Here is a 21981-nt window from a genome sequence, read left to right as displayed (position 1 = left end):
CTACGTGAATGGGTTCCAAAGTTTAATCCTTACAAGGAAGCCTCAGCGTTGGCACAGGTTTGGGTTCGCATTTATTACCTTCCCATCGAGCTTTGGCATCCGGAAGTTATTTCCGCAATTGGTAGGTATCTCGGATCTCCTTTAAAAATTGACGCTTCATCGGCGGTTGGAGAAGTAGGACATTACGCGAGGGTTTTGATTGAAATTGATATGTCTTTACCCCTTCGTGAGTATGTAATGATTGATGAAGATGATAGTTCCTTATATGTGGAATTCAGTTATGAAAATCTTCCTGCTTTCTGCACTGTATGTAAGATCACAAGTCATTCGACTGATAAGTGTCGTCGAGCAAGGGATAGAGCGGAGAACGTCAACGCTAAGGGGAAGAATGACCCACCTAAGCAGGACACGCTTGGAGTTGCTATCACTAATAATGAACAGCAGAAGGTTGTGCAGCAGCAAGGAGCGGCGGCTGCTTGGCAACCAAAAGAAGTTGTGACAGATCAGCAATTGCAGGACATAGCAGAAAAAACGATCGACGAACGGGATGCTGGTGAAGCTGAAGACACAGGTGACTATCAACTTGAGTCTATACAGGAAAATCGGAATGCTATCTCTGGGCCTGATATGCTTGGAAAAATCTTGGTGCCTGCAAAATATTTGAATAATCACGAAACTGCAAATGTTGAAAATGTCAATGAACTTGACAAGTCCTCTACTGAAACGCTTACTACAGGAACGGTGAATGATTCTACAAGGGAGATGATGGAAGAAGTGCTTACTTTTAAAGAAGGGACGATACAGGAGACCGATCTAAAAGCTTTAGCGCTTGAGAATGCCATGAAGATTCAGAGACTTGAATCTTTTTTTAAAGAAATTCCTAAGGATGCCAATCATGCTGCTGCAAAGCGGGGTCGTGGGCGGCCGCCAGGAAGTGGACGAGGTGGGAGAAGCATTCACACTCCAGCCACAGATTCTATTAAGAACAGACTTCGAAAATCTATTGATTTGGGACACCAAGTTCATGATTTTGTGGTTGAGCATCCGGATACGCCGAGTATTCGCACCATGCATAATATGGCAACTAAGAGCTGGGCTGCTGAAATGGAGATGGGGGACACCCCATCGCCAGATTTTTAATCTCTTTTCTGATGAATCTTCTCGTTTGGAATGTCCGAGGACTTACGGACGAGTCTAAACGACTTCTCAAGGAGCATTGTCGTTCCTTTTCTCCATTGATTTTGGGCATCATTGAGCCCAAATCAAAGTTTCGCAAAATTCAGATGAGTTTCTGGCAATCTCTGAATCTCACGCCTCGCCACCAGAATTGTAGATTGCCGCGGCGATCTAACATTTGGTTTTTGGCCCAGCCTGCTGTTGCCACTACCATTCTATTCTCTTCAGATCAGGTGGTTGTTTCTAATTGTACTTGGCAGAATCTTTGTTTTCGGGTTGCTGTTATTCATGGTGCCAATGATGCAGTTCTCAGAAGGAATCTCTGGGCTGACCTTCTTAATTATATTGATGGAAACACGGTTTTTATTGGTGACTTTAATGCTGTGAAAGGAGCTCACGATCGTCTCAGCACGGTTCTCCCTTCTAGAAGTTCTTGTGCGGATTTTTGCAGGTTCATCGATGACACGGGTTTTCTGGAGCCCTCCTCCTCGGGTCTGCAATTTTCCTGGTCGGGCAGAAGGTTTTTACCCAATCATGTGGAAACTCTTCTGGATAGAGCTCTTATTTCTTCTTCTTTCGATAATCTTTGGGATTTTGTTAATTCTCATGTTTTGCCAAGGCTTACGTCGGACCATTCAGCCATTGTGCTTCAATGCAAATCTCGTTTTGCTCCTGGAAAAAGGCCGTTCCGATTCCAGCATTTGTGGATGGACCACGCTGGTTTTCTTGATCTTGTGCGGGACTCCTGGGATGCCGTGACTTACACTCCTTGCCCGATCTTTAAGGTTATGATAAAGTTGAAAAGATTAAAAAGTGTGCTAAGGGAATGGAACAGAACTACCTTTGGCAACCTTGATGCTAAGTTAGCTGAAGCTCAGGAGGAGCTTGCTTCTGTTCAGGCGCGTATTTCAAGGGAAGGGTACACGGATGATAACTTTGATGAGGAAGTAACTAAGCAAGCTGCTATAAACACGATGCTTACCAGAAAGAACGTACAACTTCAGCAGCAAAGTCGGGTCAAGTGGCTTCAAGATGGTGATAGAAACACGACTTTTTTCCATAAGGCGCTTCGGAATAGGAAATCGGGTATGGTCATTAATCATCTCAACTTTGAGGGTGACATGGTTTATGAGCAGTCAGCTATTGAGCGTCACATTGTGGAACATTTTACTGCTCTTTTTTCGCAAGGAGCTGCCACCAGTGTGGATTTGGTGGATTTGGAAGCAAACATTGACATGCAGGTCAACGAGGCACATAATAGGTGCTTGATTGATATTCCTTCTGATGAGGAAATCGCTGCTACTGTTCGCAGCATGGATGCTTCCAGCGCTCCGGGGCCGGATGGGTTCTCAGGGGTGTTCTTTCATCACTGTTGGGATATTATTAAGGAATATATAATCCGTGTTGTGCGTTGTTTCTTCCTAAATTCTTTTCTCCCCGATGGTTGCAATGCTAATACTCTGGTGCTGATTCCTAAGGCAGAGGCGGTGTCTTCGGTCTCTGACCTAAGGCCGATCATCCTTTCCAATTTCTTCTTTAAAATCATCTCTAAAGTTTTAGCGGTCAGGCTCAACAGAGTTGCTTCTGATATTGTTTCTCAGAATCAATTTGGCTTTATCAGCGGTCGGTCTATCCATGATTGCATCATGCTTGGTTCAGAAGGCTTCAACTGCATGAATCGCACTAATCGAAGCGCGAACATGGCTTGCAAGATTGATATCAAGAAAGCATTTGACACCATGAACTGGGATTTCATTCTCAAGGTTTTTCGTGTTTTGGGCTTCCATGAAAGATTCATTCAATGGATTTCCATCATTTTTAGCTCGGCTAGAATTTCCATTCTTTACAATGGACATCTCAGTGGTTATTTTGCTTGCACTAGAGGGGTCAGACAAGGAGATCCTCTTTCTCCTATTATCTTTGGCATCGCCGAAGACATGCTTAGTCACCTGATCTTGAATTGTGTCGCTGCTCGTCGCCTAACTCCCATGAGCTTTTGTAGATCGATGTTGTTCCCAACTCATCTTCTCTATGCCGATGATATTCTCATTTTTTGCAGGGCTTCCATTCGTAATGCTAAAACGATAAAACATATTCTGGAGTACTATGGGGAGCTGTCTGGACAAGTTTGCAGCTTGGAGAAATCACGCATATACTTTGCGAAGGGAGTTTCCTCGTCTATGAAGCGTGGAATAAATCAGGTCTTGAATTTCACTCAGGGGAATGATCATATTACTTACCTGGGAGCGCCGTTATTTGTGGGGAAGCCAAGGGCTTCTCATCTCACAAGCATCAAAGATAAAATTATTCATAAGTTTTCAAGATGGGCGGGTTTGCATCTTTCGATGGCTGGCCGAATTTGCCTTGTCAATTCTGTCATTCAAAGTTCCTTAACTCACACTATGATGGTTTACAGCTGGCCAAAGTCGCTTCTTTTTGAGCTGGATCGAAAATGCAGAAACTTTATTTGGACGGGGAACACAGAGCAAAAGCCTTCTTGTTCGGTAAAATGGAGCAGATGCTGCGCCATTAAGGAGGAGGGTGGATTGGGGATACGCTCGTTTACTTTAATGAACAAGAGCTTTCTAATGAAGCTGGCTTGGAATATGATAAAAGGTAATTCCTTTGCACACAAAACCCTATCTTCTCGTTATCTCAATCCGCAGGGCTATGCCAAAGAGAATGTGGCAAACTCCTCGATCTGGATAGGTGTTAAGCATGAAATTAATGTACTGGTGGATGACTCTTATGTCATGGTGGGGAACGGGCGGTACACCCTCTTTTGGCTTGATGATTGGTTGGGGTATAGGATTCGTGATAAACTTGGCATTCCTGCCTTTTTATGGGGTTTATTACAGCAGCCAATTTCAGATTACTTCTTTGATGGCAAGTGGCATTTCTCTGAAAACTTTGTTGATAATTTCCCTGAAATTGTGTGCGATATACTTCTTATTCATTTGGGAGATGGGCATGATGAGCGCTTTTGGAAGGCCTCTTTGCGCGGAGATGTTACTTCCTCGTTGGCTTTCGCCAATATATCACATAGATACCCCAAAGTTGTTTGGGGGAAGTGGATCTGGGATCCGGCTGTTCCTATACGCCGCTCCATTGTCTGCTGGAGACTCATTCATGGGAGGCTTCCTACGATTGATTGCATGATTAGGCAGGGGCTCATTGTTCCCAATGCTTGTCCGATTTGCCTTACTGCTGCGGAATCTATTAATCACACTTTCTGGGGATGTTCTAGGGTGATTCCGATTTGGCAAGCCTTTCTTGGCTGGTTTAGGCAATTGCATCTGCTTGACTGCCTTGACGTTCAGAGTTTTTTGGTCATGGCGTGGAATATGAATTTTAGCTCTCTTCTGGGAAGATTGTGGAAGATTGGAATTCTAAGCGCTATTTGGATGATTTGGACTAGCAGGAATGCATGCATCTTTGACGATCAGGCTTTTACTGCCATAAAGGTTCTGAGCTTCATAAAGACGGCTTTCAAGGAAGCCGAGGCATTGCCGTTGAAGCTCGGCTTCATGGCCAATGAATGGAACGATTACCTCACTTTACGATCCATTGGGGTTTCTTCTCGGCCTGCACCTCCGCCGGAATTCTTATCTGTGCATTGGTGGCCGCCGGATATTGGTTGGATCAAAGTAAATACGGACGGCTCTGCGTCCGGCTCACCGGGTTTAATTGCTGGTGGTGGAGTGTTCAGAGACCACGCTGCAACTGTTCAGGGGTGTTTCCACACAAAGGGAGGATCGGGCTTCGCTTTTGAAGCCGAGCTGCTTGCTGCGATCACTGCCATTGCGATAGCTTATAACCGAGGATGGCACAAGCTCTGGCTCGAGGCGGACTCCTCATATGTTGTTAGTCTCCTACAGCAGCGATCGATGGAGGTTCCTTGGCGTTTCATCAGTTATTGGAAGGAGACGCTAGCTCGCTTACATGAGATCACTTTTCGGGTTTCGCATATTTATCGGGAGGGGAACGTTGTGGCGGACATTATGGCAAACCCTGCGAGACAAGAGGGTTTTTGGAGCAATGGGATTGAGGTCATTGACGACGCTGTCATCCGAGACATCGCGAGCCATAGTCATCTTCGTCGCATCTAAGTCCCGTTAGGGGTGCTTGTGATTGTTGTTGTTTCGTGCCCGTCTTGGTCTGCTTCATGGCTGCTTGGGTTCTTTGGTCTTTGTCTTTTGTTTGTTTGAGCCGGATTTACTTGGGAACGATGGTGAGGCCGGAGTTCCTGAAATGTTTCCTTCCGCTCGTTTGCTTTTTTGTTCTGCTCTTGTCAAGTACTCTTTTTCCTTGCTACGACGACTCGCTCGTAGGAAGGTTTTAACGAGACTCGTCCCATAGTTGGCGTCTCTGTGCCTTCATGGGTTTGTTCTTCCTTTGTTTTCTCTTTTATAAAATGCCGCTTTTAATAATAAAAAAATTCATGTTCAGAATTTTTTGTGTTAGTGTATCGATGTCCCAGTTAAAATAGGAACAGGAAACTAGAAATCTGTCAATAAGTAATTTATCATTTACTTTTTCCATAAAACAGTAATTTATTATTTACATGGAAATATATGGCCAAGCCTAGAATTTTGAACCATCTAAGAAAATTAGTGTATGGCATAAAATAGGCCCACGTTTAGAACGGTTGCGTGTGAATTTGCTATATATAGCAAGCACAAACTTCAATCTTAATTAACTTACTATATAATATACTCACTCTATCCTTTAAAATTATGAGGAGAATCTTTTTATATGAATTTTTATAAAAAATTATTGAATGTAATAATAGCTAGTGGAGAATGAGTTCTATATTAAGAATATTATTGTTTTGGTTATAATAAATAATAGTGAAAAAAGAGTCTCGTGTTAAAGATAAAACTATTTAATTATATATAGAATAATGTTTAAAATTAGAAAAGAATGTATGAAAAATAAAATAAATACAATTTTAGGGAACAAAAGAAGTATCAAATGCATGTAACAAAAGTCTTATACTACCAGAAAATGCGGCTTTAAAATCGAAGAAAACAGTTGTTAACACGGTTAACGATCTATTTGATATGTCTTTATTTGCATGATCGTTCGAAACATTAACAAGTTAAACTTTAACGACCGAATAATGATCGAAAATTCGATCGTTATAAATATTGATTTTGATCGTATTTTTTTTACTATTTTAATTTTTAAGAATCAAATTTATTACAATTTGACTAGTATAGCATATACTTATCCGTCCCGCAAAATTATAATTTTATTTTTTTATTGATATGTCTCAATGACGAAGCCGTCGTTTGAGCTTCGTGCAAATAAATTTATCTTGTGTCGACAACTAGGTTAGCTAGTAGTAAGTCTAGAGTCGAATCCACAGAGAACTGAGCAGTTATCTCTCCTGCAAGGGTGTCACTAAAAAGGAGTTTTGTTTCTGATTGTTCTGACCACAACTCACTTATGGGCATAACAGGGTTTCAGACCAAACTGAAATAACAAAAGTAACTTGATCAAATAATTCCACATACATGGTTGACAACAACACAAGTGAGTCATTTAATTCCAGTATTGCTGATGCTAGACATAAGCCAATAATTTCAATGCTAGAAGATATTAGGATGCTAGTAATGACTAGGATAAGAGATAGGAAGGGACTTGTTGATCACAAAACATAATGGTGTCCTAAAGCAATGAAATTGTTTGAGGCAAACAAGGAAGCTTCTATGCAATGTAATGTTATTTGGAATGGTGACTATGGGTAAGAGGTCAGTGATGGTGAAGACAAGCACATAATATTTGTAGATACTAAGAAATGCAGTTGTAGGATGTGGGATTTGAGTGGAATCCCTTGCCCTCATGCCATTGCTGCCTTCTATTCTAGTTCACTGGACCCATTATCTGTCATGAGTGATTGGTACCATAGTTCAAAGTATAAGAAATGTTATGAGCATGCTATTCAGCCTATACCTGGTGTGAAGTTTTGGGAGTCAAAGATACTTGAAGATTTCATTGAGCCTCTACCAATTGAGAAAATGGTGGGAAGGCCAAAGAAGAACAGGGTCAGAGCTCCAAATGAGCCGAAGTTCAAACATAAACTGTCAAGGGTTGGTAAGATTCAACATTGCAGCCTATGTGGAAGTACACAACACAAGAAACACACTTGCCCTAAAAGGCCAAAACAGGTTTATCCTAAGCCAATCTTCAAATTGAATATCATGTCATGATCTATGCACTTACTTTGCTTACTTTTGAATGTAGTTACAACACCAATCACAAGCTTCAACATCTACAAAGGGTTCAAAGAAGAGGGCAAATTCAGTGAGTGGAATGGGTCTACATGTGAATCTAGAGACATGAAAGCAGACACTAAATGTAAGTTTCAACATTCAATCCTTTCTTATCACTGAATTTCAATTGTCAACAACATAAGCAACTCTTTTATTGTATTGTTACAACACGGAGGATCACAATCAATGGTGATTGATGAAGGCACACCAAAGGAGGCAGATCACAATACAAAATTCCCAATACCAAATGAAGCACAAATAAGGAAGCAAAAGAGAAAGATAGGAGAAGGCTCATCCACTGGAGGATCAGTGAAGGTCAAGAAGCATCAAGGGACTCCATTCAAAGCCCTAAGAAATAAGACAGAGGTTGTGGAGCAGAAACCATCCTCCGAAGAAGTCCAAGAGGAAAGAATGTTGTCTCAACTGGTGGATCGACAAACAACAGTTGAAATCACATTGTTTTGCTAGGCCTTTGTGGATTACTTTGTTTTTTGTTTTTTGGATGATAGTTCTCAATTCTGAATTCTGAGTTCTGTTTTTTGGGATTAAACATGTCAACAGCTTTTGGGATTAAACATGTCAATTTTTGGGAATGAAATTCAGAAACAAGAAGGAATTATCCATGTCAATTATGCTTTCTTATCCATGGCAATTCTGAATTCTATTTTGTTTTTGAATTTCAAATCATAACATACATATATGCAGTGTAGGCACTTATCCAAGAGAGAAGAATTATAACACTTCTGAAATTGATTGCATTCATTTCACAAAAAGAAACATACATTAACAATGATCAAAGCATCTAATACCTACATTCAAGCATCTAATACCTACATTCATGCTATATAACAAGTTTGATTATTACAAACCAAGAAATGATCAAAAACATGAAAAGAAGACGACTTCTCCTTCTAAGACCTCTTGATTCTTCTTTCCAACTTGCAATTGCTGAGCAAAGATAGCCAATTTCAACTTCAAAATCAATGGGGGACTTCGAACTTTCATGCATCTTTAGAAGATTCATGTTTTCCTTCTTCAACTCGTTTATAACATCCCGTGCTCTCTCACACAATGGTTCATCGTACCATTCGAAAAAACCACAATTTTGGGTCTGCAAATTCAACAAATAAGTATTAATTCTAATTTTTTAAACAAAAACCAAACGAATCATGAACAAGTGATGTACTTTCCAATTTCGACACCCATAAAACCTTCTCCCCGGGTTGTCGTCCGTCCATGAGGTCATTCTCGTAGCTTTCAACTTCTTCCCTTCACATTTGCAACGACAATACCTAACCTCATCGTCGTTCACCATCTGCCGTCGACTTTGCGACGAGGAAGACCCGAATCCTGAGTTCCAACTCATGTTAATAGCTCGAATCCAAATATCATCAACAAACCCTAAGCTAATTGCACGAATTCTCGCCGATTTCTCTCAATTTGTGTCAAATGCATTGGTAAATTAGGGTTCTTCGTATTTAAACCCTAATTCTAAGAAGATGACCGTTGAAGGCTGGTTGGGGCGGGGCCCACAGGGACTAAAAAAACAAAAAAAGGGAAAAGCAACGTTAAACATCCGTTTGGGGCGGGGTGTTTTTTGCACCCTTTTTCCGAGACTATAGGGAGGTCAACGCCCTTTGACCGAGTGGGGGAGGGGGTAAAGCTATAGAGGGGTGTAGTCCAGGGGGTATGTGCACATTTGCCCTTTATTTTATACTCCTTTATCAAGCTTTTCAGATTGATTAATTAAGTATGGAATCCTAGTCATACAAGACGAAAATACATATGCATCGGCCCTGTTTTTTGTTTGCCACTATATAAATCGTAGAATAACTTATAAATGAATGTATATTGATAGTGATAGATTAATAATAAAATTATAATATGTGCAATATTTATTTGCGCCCTATTTTTTTTTTTTTTGAGGTGTTTGTGTCCTAATAAAAACTGTATATTTGTCTGTTGAAACACAACTATAATTATATGTGCTTATCATATTACACGTAATAATATATTAAAAGAACAGCATAATACCAAACGGAAAATGTATATAATCTAAAGACTAAAGCTGCAGAAAAAAGTAATATTTGATGCTTAGGAATCTAAGATTTATAAATAATGTTAGAGGGGGTCAGATATACTTTGCATATTCATCACCTACAACTTTAAATTAAGATTCACCACTTAAAAAACAAAAATGGAATATTTGAGCAGATCTGGTCTATAACATAAATGCAGAATTTAGGCATGAATTTCTGGTTATTTAATGACCATAAAATTTATATGACTAATAATTTTCATGATTCAATGTAACTTTTTTATTTTGTGGTGAAAATACACGTAATATGGGACGAGGGTCATCAGACATTCATTGCTTTGTGCCTGCTATAAATGGTTGTGCTGTACAATAGAGAGGGGGGAGCCGTTAGAAACCTAGGGGCATTTTCGTCACATGCATATTTTTCTGCAAGATTAATGATAAATGCTGATAATACTTTTGGCTACTGCGTTAATCTATTTTATACAGGCATTAATCAATATAATCTGCAATAAATAATAAGGCCCATTTTATTTTATTTTGAAACAGATGTAGCAAACAGATAAATCGAAGCGTACAGAAAAATCGATCACAGGTTTTCTTGAATCATTTTTCTGCTACAAAAAATATAGAAAAGAATTCAACCCACTCAAAAAGAGCAAGAAAAGAAAAGGTAGTACGTGCTTTTCAATTGGAAGTTGGACATGTTCCTCTGTGTAACCGTATAATTGTAGTATTAATTGAACATATAGGGAGAATTAGTGTTGGATTAACATTCGCACGCATTCCCATGCGCCTCTCTCTCAAAACTGTACTGACCTCTTTCTCTCTCATCATTTCAGCGGCATTGCCCTCTCTCTCAAACCAGCTCTTCTGCAAAAAGGTGAGCTTATGTGCATGATTTCAGACTTGAGTTGTTCATTTGCCAATCTACATTATTTTTCTTTTTTGGTTACTTGTAGTTGTAGGATTAATTCTTCTTCACTTGTCCAGAACTGTGGCGCAAGTTGAAACTGAGCGGTTTTTTTTTTTTTTTCTTTCATTTTTTGCTTTTATTGAGGTGAAGGTTTTGGGGAAAGAGGAAATTTTGAGAAGTACTCAGGATTGGTGCTGTTTTATCTTTCCGCTTGTAGAAATGGTGGGACATTCAAATGTGGTGGTTTTGTGAGGGTTTAAAGGGCTATTGCTATCAATTAGGTTAGATCATTTGATTTTGGGGTGGAAAAGGATGGGTATAACGAATTCAAAAGGTGAGAGGAGTAGTGCTTTGAAGTTGTGTAGAGAAAGGAAAAAGTTCATCAAACAAGCGATTGATTCTAGGTATGCTTTAGCAGCTGCACATGTATCGTATGTTCAGTCTCTTAGAAACCTAGGCATTGCCCTTAGGAGGTTTGCAGAGGCTGAGGTGTTGGTGGAAACCTCTCTGTCTGCTTCAGCCACCGAGCTCGATAAAACCCCCTCGCACTCGTCGTATCCTTCCCCCTCTCCCTCTCACCTCGGTGGTGTCTCGGATTCACCGGTGCTCAATGGGAGCCCCCTCTCTACGGCTAGAGTTAGTTATATGAGGTCCAGTGGGGCTACTGCATTGACTGTTAGATTGAATACGAGGAATTCCTTTGTTGAGGAAGGCGAATTTTCAATGCCTCCGCCACCTCCTCCGCCTCCTGATGACTCCGGTTGGGATTACTTTGACCCTGCTGATGAGAGCTTTCGGTTTCCGGGGCAAGATGGGAATCTTGACACTGATGATGCCGGAATGTATGGAGATTCTGGCAAGAAGGAGTTTGATTTTAGTAGAGGTAATGGGATTTATGAACGCGAGGGGTCCATGACTCCCAAATTGGAGAGTCCTACAAATGGAAATGGGAGATTGGCAGCTGAGAATAGTCAGCAAAGGGTTGAGGGTGAAGTGAAGGATATGGCCGTTGGGAAAGAGGTGAGTGGATCGAGAGGCAAAGTAGCTGGTAAGACACCTGTGGGACAATCGAATTCGAGGACGAACAAATCTGTGGTGGAGAATGATATATGTGCTGAAAGGGAGGATCCTTCTGAGTTTATTACACACAGGGCCAAAGATTTTCTCTCTAGCATTAAGGACATCGATAGTCGATTCTTTAGAGCTTCTGAATCAGGAAGGGAGGTCTCAAGAATGCTCGAGGCCAACAAAATCCATGTTGGGTATGCTGAGGCCAGAGGTAATGAACTTCTTTTTATGCCAAAATGTGATGTCCCAGAGAATTTGACTTGCTTTTCCTGTGTTGTATCTGAGAATTAATAATGCAGTTCTGTGTTTTTAGGTGCTTCATCAGCCTCACTTTATTTGACCTCTTTTGGAGTAGGTTGTTGCCAAGGTGGAAGTGCTAATATATCTGATGGTATGCATGTTTAAAGCAAGAGCTTTTATATAAATGATTTTCTATTGCAATGCTTCTTGGAGTTGATCATAATTGCGCATTATTCGTACTTGTAATCTGTAAAATATTATGTGGTGTCATGGTGAGTTATTTCAATTATGGTCAGTTCTGTCAAATTTCCTTAACCTCATGTAAAATATCATGGACTGAAGTTAGGAATCTTGTTTCATTTTATTGAAATGTTAATCTTTAGAACCAATCCATAACGCACAATACTAAATGCCGATATTCTAACTCCTTAACATATGTTACAAATGTCAGATCAAATTGTTACCAAGGTGATCACTTGGAAACGTACGACATCATCAAAATCTTCCTCTTCTAGGAATCCTCTTGCAATGAAAGATGATGATGATAGTGGAAGTGAATACATTGACGAGTTCTGCATGATTTCTGGAAGTCACTCTTCCACGCTTGATAGACTCTATGCATGGGAAAGAAAATTATATGATGAAGTGAAGGTACCTGATCAACTCCTACTTGTCATATGATTTATGTTTGAGTATACATTTCTTCCTTCGATGATTGAGTATTCCAAATTGCATTTCAGCTTTTATTACATATACACAGTTTTCTGCATTGTTTACAGTAACCTCACTACGAATAATGTATTGATAATTTAGTTGGAAGAGTAGAATTCTTGTTTCACTACTTTAAAAACTGGATATGGGTCCCGTGCCTGTCTAAATATAACCTTTTTCCCCCTTTATATCTAATGCATCTCGCTTAACCTGCAAGTGAAAAGAGGGGTTAACTACGGTCTACGAATATTACAGAAACTGAAAATTTTATTATCATTTTGTGATATTAAAAGTTGCACATCCAGTAGGTGCATTTTCAAGTATCATTTCTGATCAATTTGCTGCTCTCCACCAAATCATGAAATACTGACATGTTAACTTTCTAAATAACTTATTTGCACAACATTTAAAACTGCTTTATCTTTCATGTTTGACTTGATTGTAAGTATTTTTGCCATCAATTATGATTTTGAAGCCCCATGAAAGCATTGGGTCTGACTGAGCATCCCATCCCATAAATGTGATGGCTGAAAGCTGCCATCTTCTTTTCTTTAATTTTTGGATATCAGTCCTGAATTCGGTCTTTGTAGGCTAGTGAGTCCATACAGAGAGAATATGATCGTAAGTGTGACCAGCTCCGACATCAATTTGCCAAGGATCTTAGCCCTCAAGTAATCGACAAAACTCGGGCAGCTGTGAAAGATCTCCACTCAAGAATTAGGGTGGCGCTCCATGCCGTTGATTCAATATCAAAACGGATAGAGAAAATGCGGGACGAAGAGCTGCTCCCACAGCTCCGTGAACTTATTCAAGGGTAAGATACATTTTTCATTTCGCGATCCGAAGATTTCTAGTTATAACCATCATGTGCCTTGGTTCACATTGAACTTGTTCTTTGTCATTCAAAGCCATTCTTGATTATAATGTTGACTTTCATTGGCAGACTGACAACAATGTGGAAAGCCATGCTCGAATGCCATCATTCACAGTACATCACCATCTCGTTAGCTTACCACACCAAGAGCTCGGCAGTAGCGCCACTAGGCGAGACGCAACGGCAGATCATAAACCAGCTCCAAGATGAGGTGGAGTACTTTGGCTTAAGCTTTGCGGACTGGATCAACAGCTACACGTCTTACGTGGAAGCTCTCAACAGCTGGCTACAGAACTGCATTCTTCAACCACGAGAACGAAAGGGCAGACGGGGAGAGGCTCCCCCACGACGCTCCCTGGCACCATCCATCTTCGTCCTCTGTCGGGACTGGTCAGCTGGGATCAAATCTCTGCCATCCCAAGAAGTCAGTGATGCAATCAAAGCCTTCCTGGGCGACCTACGTCGCTCGGTCAGAAACCAGTCGGAAGAGCCGCGCAAGACAGGGAACACGGGCGAGTCCCAGAATGACGAAGCAGACGGTAAAGCCGAAGAAGACAAGGATGGGGACAGACCATCGCACATAAGCTGCGTGCAGCCAAGTTTGACAAAGGTTCTTGATAGGCTGACAAAATTCTCCGAGGCTTCGGTGAAGATGTGTGAAGATATTTGGCAGAAATGTGATACGGCTCGTAATGCGTATGAGAACTACAAAGCACCACCAAGATCTTATAGCATTTGAAAGTGTTCCAAATTCTATATATGGATGAAGGTAGATATAATCTGTAAATCATTGTGCTTTCTGGGAAAAGCTTTTATCAAGAAATAGGCAATTTTTAAGAGATAATGTTCGCAAAAATCTCTTGTTTTGATGGTGAGGCCGTGAAGTATTTATTATTGGTTGAATTTCTTCAGTTTCGAGTTTTCTTCTTTTGGGGAATTCCTTTGATTTGGTTTGAGTTTCGAACTTTTTATTTTCTATAGTATACTATTCTTTATGAAGCCATGATATTACTTTATTTTAGTTTTCTTTTGTGTAAATACTACTTCAAATTTCAAGTAATTTTTATACTATTAATTATATTCAAATTATCGGAAACATTTTTTTTTAAATCTTGAACTGTCGATTATTTATTTATTTATTTAAGTCTACTCTACGTCTATTTTTCAATTTCGTAAAATTGACGTGATTTGTCCTATGTCATAGTGTATTTTAAATTATTACTAGCATTTGCATCCCGTGCAATGCAGGGGAAAACATTTTTAATTTTTATATTTATATAAAATTAATAATAATTCAATTATTATACTTATAAATATAATAAAAAATTAATTTGAGTTGAATATTAAAAAAATAAAAAAGAATTGACAATTATAAAATTTGATATTATGAAAAATAAAAACAAAAAATAAGTTAAAAATTTAAAATTATATACTAATTAAAAAGAATTAAAAATATATTTATTCAAAAAAGATGAGAGAGGAGACAGAAATTTATAAAACTTTAGTATTTAAACAAATTTAATTTTTACATTTTAAATCAAATATTTTCATAAAATATACTCCCTCCGTCCATGAAAGAACTTCCTATCTTTCCTTTTTGGGACGTCCACAAAAAAACTTCCTACTTATTTCACTTGTTGGGCGTTGGTTAGCATGTTTGAGATGATGACGCTCATAGAGTTATTTTATGTTCAAAAACCTATGATGAACTAATAGTAACTGAAAATATAGACTTACAGCCCCTAATATGCTTACATATGTTGGTGTGTGCCCTATATGCTTACATATGATGGTGTGTGCTCATGTGTGGCTAAGTTTATGCTGCAATATGTTGGTGTGTGCCCATGTGTAGTGCAATAGGTTGGTGTGTGCCCATATGTACAATGTCTAAGGTTAAAAAAAACTGAAAATACATTTCAATAAGAAGGCAGCCTGCATTACATCAATTTCTTTACAAAAACTTACACTAAACCATTATGTGGCAGCCTCCATTGCACTTCTATTCTTCCAAAGTACAGCTGCATTACATCAATTTCTTTACAAAAACTTACACTAAACCATTATGTGGCAGCCTCCATTGCACTTCTATTCTTCCAAAGTACAGCTGCATTACATCAATTTCTTTACAAAAACTTACACTAAACCATTATGTGGCAGCCTCCATAACACTTCTATTCATGCAACTTGAATACCCAAACCATTCATTTGGTATTCAATTTCATCTAAGGAAATTGAACTTATGCCAAGTGCATTCCTTAGATGATCCATGCCACTTACAATTCCATTCTCCATGAGATAGTTAATTGCCTCTTTAACTAAATCATGTGGAACTTGTAAGTTGATTGGTAGTTCTCCCTGCCTAATAAGTGATCCTTTCTTCATATGAGGGATTTTGTAGCAGTTTTGGCCTTTCACCTTTAGAATTTCAGTCAAACAACCTTGAAGGCTTAAGAAAACCTTGTTGAGTGTTGTAGGAGATAGTTCATCAAATGAACTCTTCACTGCCTCCACTAGTGTATCTACGTTGGTACAAACTGATTCAGTTTGTAGGCTTTGAATGGCCCTAAACCAACCAAGATCATTAATGTTGGTATCCGGTGAATTGGGTGGTTGATGAACAATCTTTATGTCAAACCCATCTGAGCTGGCAGCCTTTCTAAAATCTGGATCACTATCTTTAATGTGAGGCTTCGCGTTGTCTTGTTGAATAAAGATCACCCTACTTGCAAATTGTGGCCACTTGGCCTTTATGGCAGGAATAATCTGCCAACATACATTTAAATGAGATGTTCAGCCCCTAAGTAATGAACATCCTATCTAAAACACATGTTAATTGAATACATAGCATCGTTGAGTGACATACATGACATCTTTCATGTAAAATTACTACCTTGTTAATAATGCAGTCCTTTATTACTTCCTTGGTGATTGATTGAATGGGCTTTTGCTCCAGAGTACCTGCCTCCCTGTTTTTGCTGTTTCTCTTGGCTGGTACATATTCTGTAAATGGGAAGATGCCTATTTTCCCATCAAAAAGCACAGTCCCATCTTCTGCTATCAAGGGCCTGCACACAGCGCACATGAACATCACTTTCGTGATGAACTTCTTTGACTTGCAAGTCCTGTGTGGTTCGGCCTCTCCGGGTGTCAAATAAAACCGGTGATTTGCTTTGGTTATGTAAAACCATTTCTCATCGATATGCACCGTGTTGTGCATACTCTTGAATTGAAGCACCTTCAGTATTCTATCATACTCGATTGCTTCAAGAGAAAACTTTAGACGTAGCAACTTGTTAGGGGCTGTTAAGTCGGGTCTTATCGCACTAGTATGAGCCTTGATCAAACCCCTACTTATCCATCGCCCAACTGTGCTCTTGCTGCAATTTATTCCAGTTGCTAGCCTCCGAATGGTTGATCTTTTGCTTAGCTCCAATGTTGAAATTAATTGAAGATCTATTTCAACTCTCTTGCGCCTTATTTTGCCTATTTTTCCACTGATTGAATGCATATGCTCACCTTGATTTTGTTGTTTTTTTGCAGCGTTCCATAGCCGAGTCACCGTCCGACGGCAAACGCCGAACTTGACGGCAGCAGCCTGCATTCTTCCCCGTTTTGGCTTCCCACCATGGCTGTCTTCGAGCACGAACTGCACTATTGAGTTTCTCGCTCCCGTTGTTAGATCTTTGCGCCCCATTTTTTCTTTTTTTGAATGTTTTGTTGTGGTCCAAGTAGGCTGCCACAATGTTGAAGAATTTGAAGTGTAATAGGCTTTTGGAAGAATGGCAGACTTTATAGAATGGTAGTGATGAATTTTGGTGGGAAATCTGAAACTTTTTGGTTTAATGAAAATTTTCAGATTGTTGCTTTACATTTCCCTCCTGTTTTTTTCGGTCAACAACCCAAAGAATTGGGTTCCTTAAATTCTGTCACTTTCTGACTTAAAGAGTAGTAGTGTTGCATTTTAATTTTCGGTACCTACTAAAACAGAATTAAAATTAAAATTAAAATAATGAATTTAAAATGAAATTGAATTTTTAATTTTAAAAAAAGTCAGTCAATTTTTATTTAAGTCAAACACAAGAATAATTAAGATTTACTTACTTTTTGTTAAACATGTGGGTCTTCTTATTTTACAACACTAATTCAACACTCCTTAATCTCCGTGCCGAAAAGAAAGGGGACAAGTTTATTGGGACGGAGGGAGTATAACACATTTTCACCACTCCCAATACACTCAACAACTTTTTCCTCATTCTCAATACACCTAATAATCTTTTTCTTAAAACGCGTGCCACTCTCTCATAAGAAGTTTTTTCGTGGACGGAGGGAGTGTCATATTAAAGCTCTTATCATGATCTTTAATTTGATATACATTTTAAATATTTTATAATTAATCGAATTTCACAATTTTGGAAAAAATGTAACAACAAATAAGAAGTTAAAGAAATAAAAATAAAAAGAAAAATATATAGTTTAAACATAAACCTTCAATTTTATTATAACTACAAAATTGTCACTCAATTTTAAAATTAATTTGAAATTGATTTCAAATTGAAAACTCGATTTTTAATATAGTATAGATTTTTGTAACTTACATTACACAAAATGATGTTACCTCATGCCATAGTTATTGAAAATTTCTTAAGAATAGTTATTAAATCATCAATTAGTAACGCACAAATTGATGTTGTTTTGTGTTGTGTAAGTTAAGAAAATTATAAATATATAGTGGCATTCAACAAATCACATCTATTTTTGGAAGCCGAAAAGTGGACGTAAAGTAATGATATAAAATTAATAGTTTAAAATGTATTTTTTTTACTAAATTTAAAATATAATTAATAATATCAAAATAATTTGAGAATTAAAGTGATATTTATCATTTTCTTTTTAAAGCCGTACAATTTCTTTATTGATAGTGGAATGTGTAAAAAATTTTGGGTTAAAAATGTATTAAATGCAAACAATTAATTATAATGCAGTTGCTAGACAAGATCATTTAAGGTTATATGCCTACTAATGATTGATGTACAACATTTATCTGATGTGTATAAATGACTAAAAATAGTACCAAATAAAAATCAATAATGTTGTGGGTGCAATAAGACCAAGTTAAGTTAGTATTTTTATTGTACTTCATTAAGAATTACTCCATTCGTTTCATTAAAAATGACATATATTTAATTTTGAATTATACTATTACAAGTGATCTATTTCATAAATGATAGTCAATTTTTATACATTTCTTCTTAGTTTATGCCCAAAAAATTTGTGCCATTTATAATGGGAGGGATGATAATTTTTTTAGGATAGGGAGTGTACTTATTTGAGAATATAATACTCCCTCCGTCCACCAATTAAAGGCCTAAATGAAAAAATACGGGTTTTAAGAAAAAATGTATTTTTATTAGTTGAGTGGAGAAATGGTCCCACTTTTTAAGAAAAAATGTATTTTTATTAGTTGAGTGGAGAAAGGGTCCCACTTTTTTGTAAAGAATCTTTGACTTTTTTGATTAAATAATGAATAAAAACTTACCAAAAATAGGTAGGCCTTGTTTTTGCGGACGGACCAAAAAGGCAAGTAGGCCTTGAATTGGTGGACGGGGGAGTAATAAAATATAGTGAAAGTGTTTTTCCATCTAGAAAAAAGGGAAAAATACAAAACCATGTTTTATGGAGAAAAAGCAAAAGTTACGACCGCGCCCAAATTTCAGAATTCAAAAGATTAAGGCGGGGACCTCTCTCTCTCTCTCTCTGCCCTTTTCTACACTCAACAATTTCCCACTGCTCCTCTTCTTCTCCGGATTGGGAACCTGCTGACGCAAAATCTCCATATAACTCTTCTACAAGGTTTAGGTCAGTTAATTATTACAGACGCGTCATTCTTAGCTGTAATTGCGTTTTTACATTTATTCAAGGTTTTTTTTCTCTCTCTCTTTCTGCTCGCAGTTCAATTGACCTAAACCTAGTGATGTGCATCAAATTATTGTTATAATTATTTTTGGTGATAAGGGATTGGGATATTCGTTTTTCTAGGTTTGTGAATCAGGATGCTGAGAGTTCGTTGAGGCTTGGGAAATTTTGGATAGGGAGGCGAGGGTTGTAAGATTAGGTTGCGAAATTTTGGTTATGGCTGACGGGAGTGTATCTCGTGGGCAGAGTAGGTCGAGGCCCGTTCTAGGTGATGTTACGAACCGGAATGGTAAAAGGGGGTTTTCAGGGAAAGAGAAGGATGGGGGAAGGAGTTTGGATTTCAATGATAAAGATACAGTCAAGCGAATTTGTGCTTCGCCTCGCCCATGTTCTGAGATTAATTCTTTGAAAGGCAATGTTATATCTGGTCTCTCCAAAATACCCGTTGAAAATAGGGAGCCTAATTTGTATGATGGTAGTGAAAGAGTTCATAGTTTGAAGGGGAAAAATGATGTAATTGGCAACTTGAAATTTAATGCTGGTAGTTATAAACACAAGATTTTGGATCTTAGGGGAGCAAATACTGTTACTGTGAGTATTAATGAGTTGGAAGTTGTTGATAATGACTCGAGTGACGGTTGTGGCAAGTCCGAGCTTTCCAAGAATAGTCTTCCAAGGGTTGACGAGGTAGCTGGCCAGAATCGCGTAGATCCTAATTTGGCAAATCTTGGAGGGGAGGGTTTGAATTCTGTGGCCAAGGAAGCTGATGGTTATAGCCCGTTAGACTCATTGAAGGAAAACAAGATTTCAGGAGCTGCCGAAGTAGCTAATGAAAACAGGTGCTCCAGTCTTGATTTTGGCATGCATGATGCTATTCAGTCCGTTAACACGGAAGGTAATAATGAGTTGGGTGAGAGTTCTCATGCTGACACTTCACGGACAGTGAGTGAAACTGGTACCGATTTTCTTCACGATGGAGAAGAGAACATAAGTCCTGAAGGCACTCAGAGTGATATCAATGACCACCATAATCATTTGGATGATCATAATGCTGACAATTTTATCCTGAGCCAGTCAGGATCCATTGATTGCACAGTCCTGCCTCAGTCTCAGGAATCTAGAGTATTTGGAATAGATAAATCCAATGAACTGAAGGAGGATGAATGTGCTCTTATGACCGTGGGGAGTAATGCTATCGATGCTTGTTCTTGTTCTTTCTGCACAAAAGGTTTGGCACCAGTTATTTTGCTTTATGGTTGTGTATGTAGTTGAGTTTCAATAATTGTGAGATATTCTTATCGGACTTTAACTTTGCTGAGTGTACTGATCTTTTAGCTTTAATAAATAACTATCTAAACTATGCATTTTGTTTTGATAACCAGCCCAAGATTTGTGGTTGGACCTCCATCAGAAGGACATTAAGGCTCGATTATCAGGTGAGTTAGAGTATCTTATAGTTAGAAGTTAACAGTGATTAGTACTAATTTCGTTTCTCTTAAGGGGGACGTTACTTTGAGCGCTAAGAAAGATAAAAATAATCCAAGCTAATTTTACCATTTACTTTAAAGGATTGATTAATTTTGAACTTGTTTGATCATCTTATCCTTCAATACTCAATCCTATGTTTTGTCAATCTATCCTATCACTCAAAGTAAACTCCCCTAACTATATTTTTAAGCTTAAACCATATAATGTGTCAATAAAACGTGATCTTATTAGCAGAAAACGACAACCGGTCAAATTTCTACAATTGCAATCTACTTTATTCGTTTTTGAAATATCACTTGTTTCGAACTTTCTTAGCCTTGAAAAAGAGTCAAAAAGATGCTAGCATATTGGCTGAAAGAAGTTACAGGATCAAGGTCAACGAGAAACATGGTGCTGAAAGCGTCACTAGAGCCTCTAAAATGGAATCTCATCTGACGAATCAGTGGAGATCTCTCTTTCAGCATATGTCAGACATATGGGAAGCAGAGAGTAATCAGCTTGTAAGCCCCCTTATATATTTTCCTTATCCCGTCTTTGATGAAAGCCATTTTATCAAGTTATAATCATACCTTACAAGGCATGTTACATTTTCTGAAAGTGAAGACGCTTGACATTTAGGTGGTAGTTAGAAATTAAATGATTATTCCAATCTTATTTGATGGTTAGAATACAAAGTATTGGTTTTCTTTACTGCATTAATCATTATTCCTTGATTATAAACCATAACTCAATATGAAAAAAGAAAGGGGGAACGCTAAATGGTGGCTTATATCTCTGGAACCGTACTTGATTTTATTTTTAGGTTCTTTTCTGCCTGTGGCTGTTGTATGTACATGCATGATGCATGTAGCCTGCCCACGTACAAAGATGAATGCATTCGGATCAGCCTCATCAGTTATTACTTATTTGAAACTGTGAAAGCATGTGTCAGTGAATTATCCATTGCCTGTCGCAGGAAGCTAGTCTATTGCCACTGAACAATCTAAAAGACAAATGCAAAGCTGAGATGGAATTGATTAGGGCTAAGCTGTCAGAAAAGCATTAAGGCTGTTATGAAGACTCGAAATTTCTGTAAGATGTGCTTTATTGTTTTTATTCTTGCTCTTATCATTTATTACCGAAGCCAACATTTCATTGTGGTACTTTAGATAGGATTTTTGTGGTACTTCATATATGTAAAAATACTAAAATATCTTCTTTGTTGTTTCTATTGTTATTCAGTAAATTTAATCTGGAATACTAGTTACAATTGATTATAGTTTGTGAATTCTCGTCTTCA

The 21981-nt window shown here is 38.3% G+C and overlaps 4 protein-coding genes across 9 annotated transcripts; 3 read left to right on the top strand and 1 right to left on the bottom strand.

Annotated features, from left to right (window-relative positions):
* The first annotated feature begins 1151 nt into the window (after positions 1–1151).
* LOC131003558 (uncharacterized) lies at positions 1152–5285 on the top strand. Its single transcript, XM_057930074.1, has one exon. It carries the CDS (start codon positions 1152–1154, stop codon positions 5283–5285), a length of 4134 nt encoding a protein of 1377 aa, XP_057786057.1.
* A 4804-nt stretch (positions 5286–10089) lies between these two features.
* LOC131003564 (protein ALTERED PHOSPHATE STARVATION RESPONSE 1-like) lies at positions 10090–14212 on the top strand. 4 transcript variants are annotated; one of them, XM_057930082.1, is made up of 7 exons: positions 10090–10165; positions 10335–10375; positions 10559–11687; positions 11790–11867; positions 12168–12367; positions 13018–13241; positions 13371–14212. In XM_057930082.1, exons 3-7 carry the CDS (start codon positions 10721–10723, stop codon positions 14038–14040), a joined length of 2139 nt encoding a protein of 712 aa, XP_057786065.1. In that variant the 5' UTR covers positions 10090–10165; positions 10335–10375; positions 10559–10720; the 3' UTR covers positions 14041–14212. The 4 variants fall into 4 exon arrangements, with proteins under 4 accessions (XP_057786065.1, XP_057786066.1, XP_057786067.1 ...); XM_057930083.1 differs by lacking the exon at positions 10090–10165 and having other exon boundaries at positions 10175–10375; XM_057930084.1 differs by lacking the exon at positions 10090–10165 and having other exon boundaries at positions 10175–10375; positions 10553–11687.
* Positions 14213–15476: 1264 nt separating this feature from the next.
* Positions 15477–16995, bottom strand: LOC131003557 (uncharacterized). Its single transcript, XM_057930072.1, has 2 exons — positions 16192–16995; positions 15477–16064 (listed from the first exon to the last, which is right to left on the bottom strand). The coding sequence occupies exons 1-2, from the start codon at positions 16993–16995 to the stop codon at positions 15477–15479; spliced, it is 1392 nt and encodes a 463-aa protein (XP_057786055.1).
* A 2002-nt stretch (positions 16996–18997) lies between these two features.
* LOC131003573 (uncharacterized) lies at positions 18998–21981 on the top strand. 3 transcript variants are annotated; one of them, XM_057930100.1, is made up of 5 exons: positions 18998–19157; positions 19338–20442; positions 20597–20650; positions 21018–21202; positions 21658–21981. In XM_057930100.1, exons 2-5 carry the CDS (start codon positions 19431–19433, stop codon positions 21745–21747), a joined length of 1341 nt encoding a protein of 446 aa, XP_057786083.1. In that variant the 5' UTR covers positions 18998–19157; positions 19338–19430; the 3' UTR covers positions 21748–21981. The 3 variants fall into 3 exon arrangements, with proteins under 3 accessions (XP_057786083.1, XP_057786085.1, XP_057786084.1); XM_057930102.1 differs by having other exon boundaries at positions 19005–19219; XM_057930101.1 differs by having other exon boundaries at positions 19006–19157; positions 19251–20442.

This window comes from Salvia miltiorrhiza, unplaced genomic scaffold, assembly GCF_028751815.1.
Source record: "Salvia miltiorrhiza cultivar Shanhuang (shh) unplaced genomic scaffold, IMPLAD_Smil_shh original_scaffold_220:::fragment_1, whole genome shotgun sequence".
NCBI lineage: Eukaryota > Viridiplantae > Streptophyta > Magnoliopsida > Lamiales > Lamiaceae > Salvia > Salvia miltiorrhiza.
This window is presented reverse-complemented; position numbering and strand designations above follow the sequence as displayed.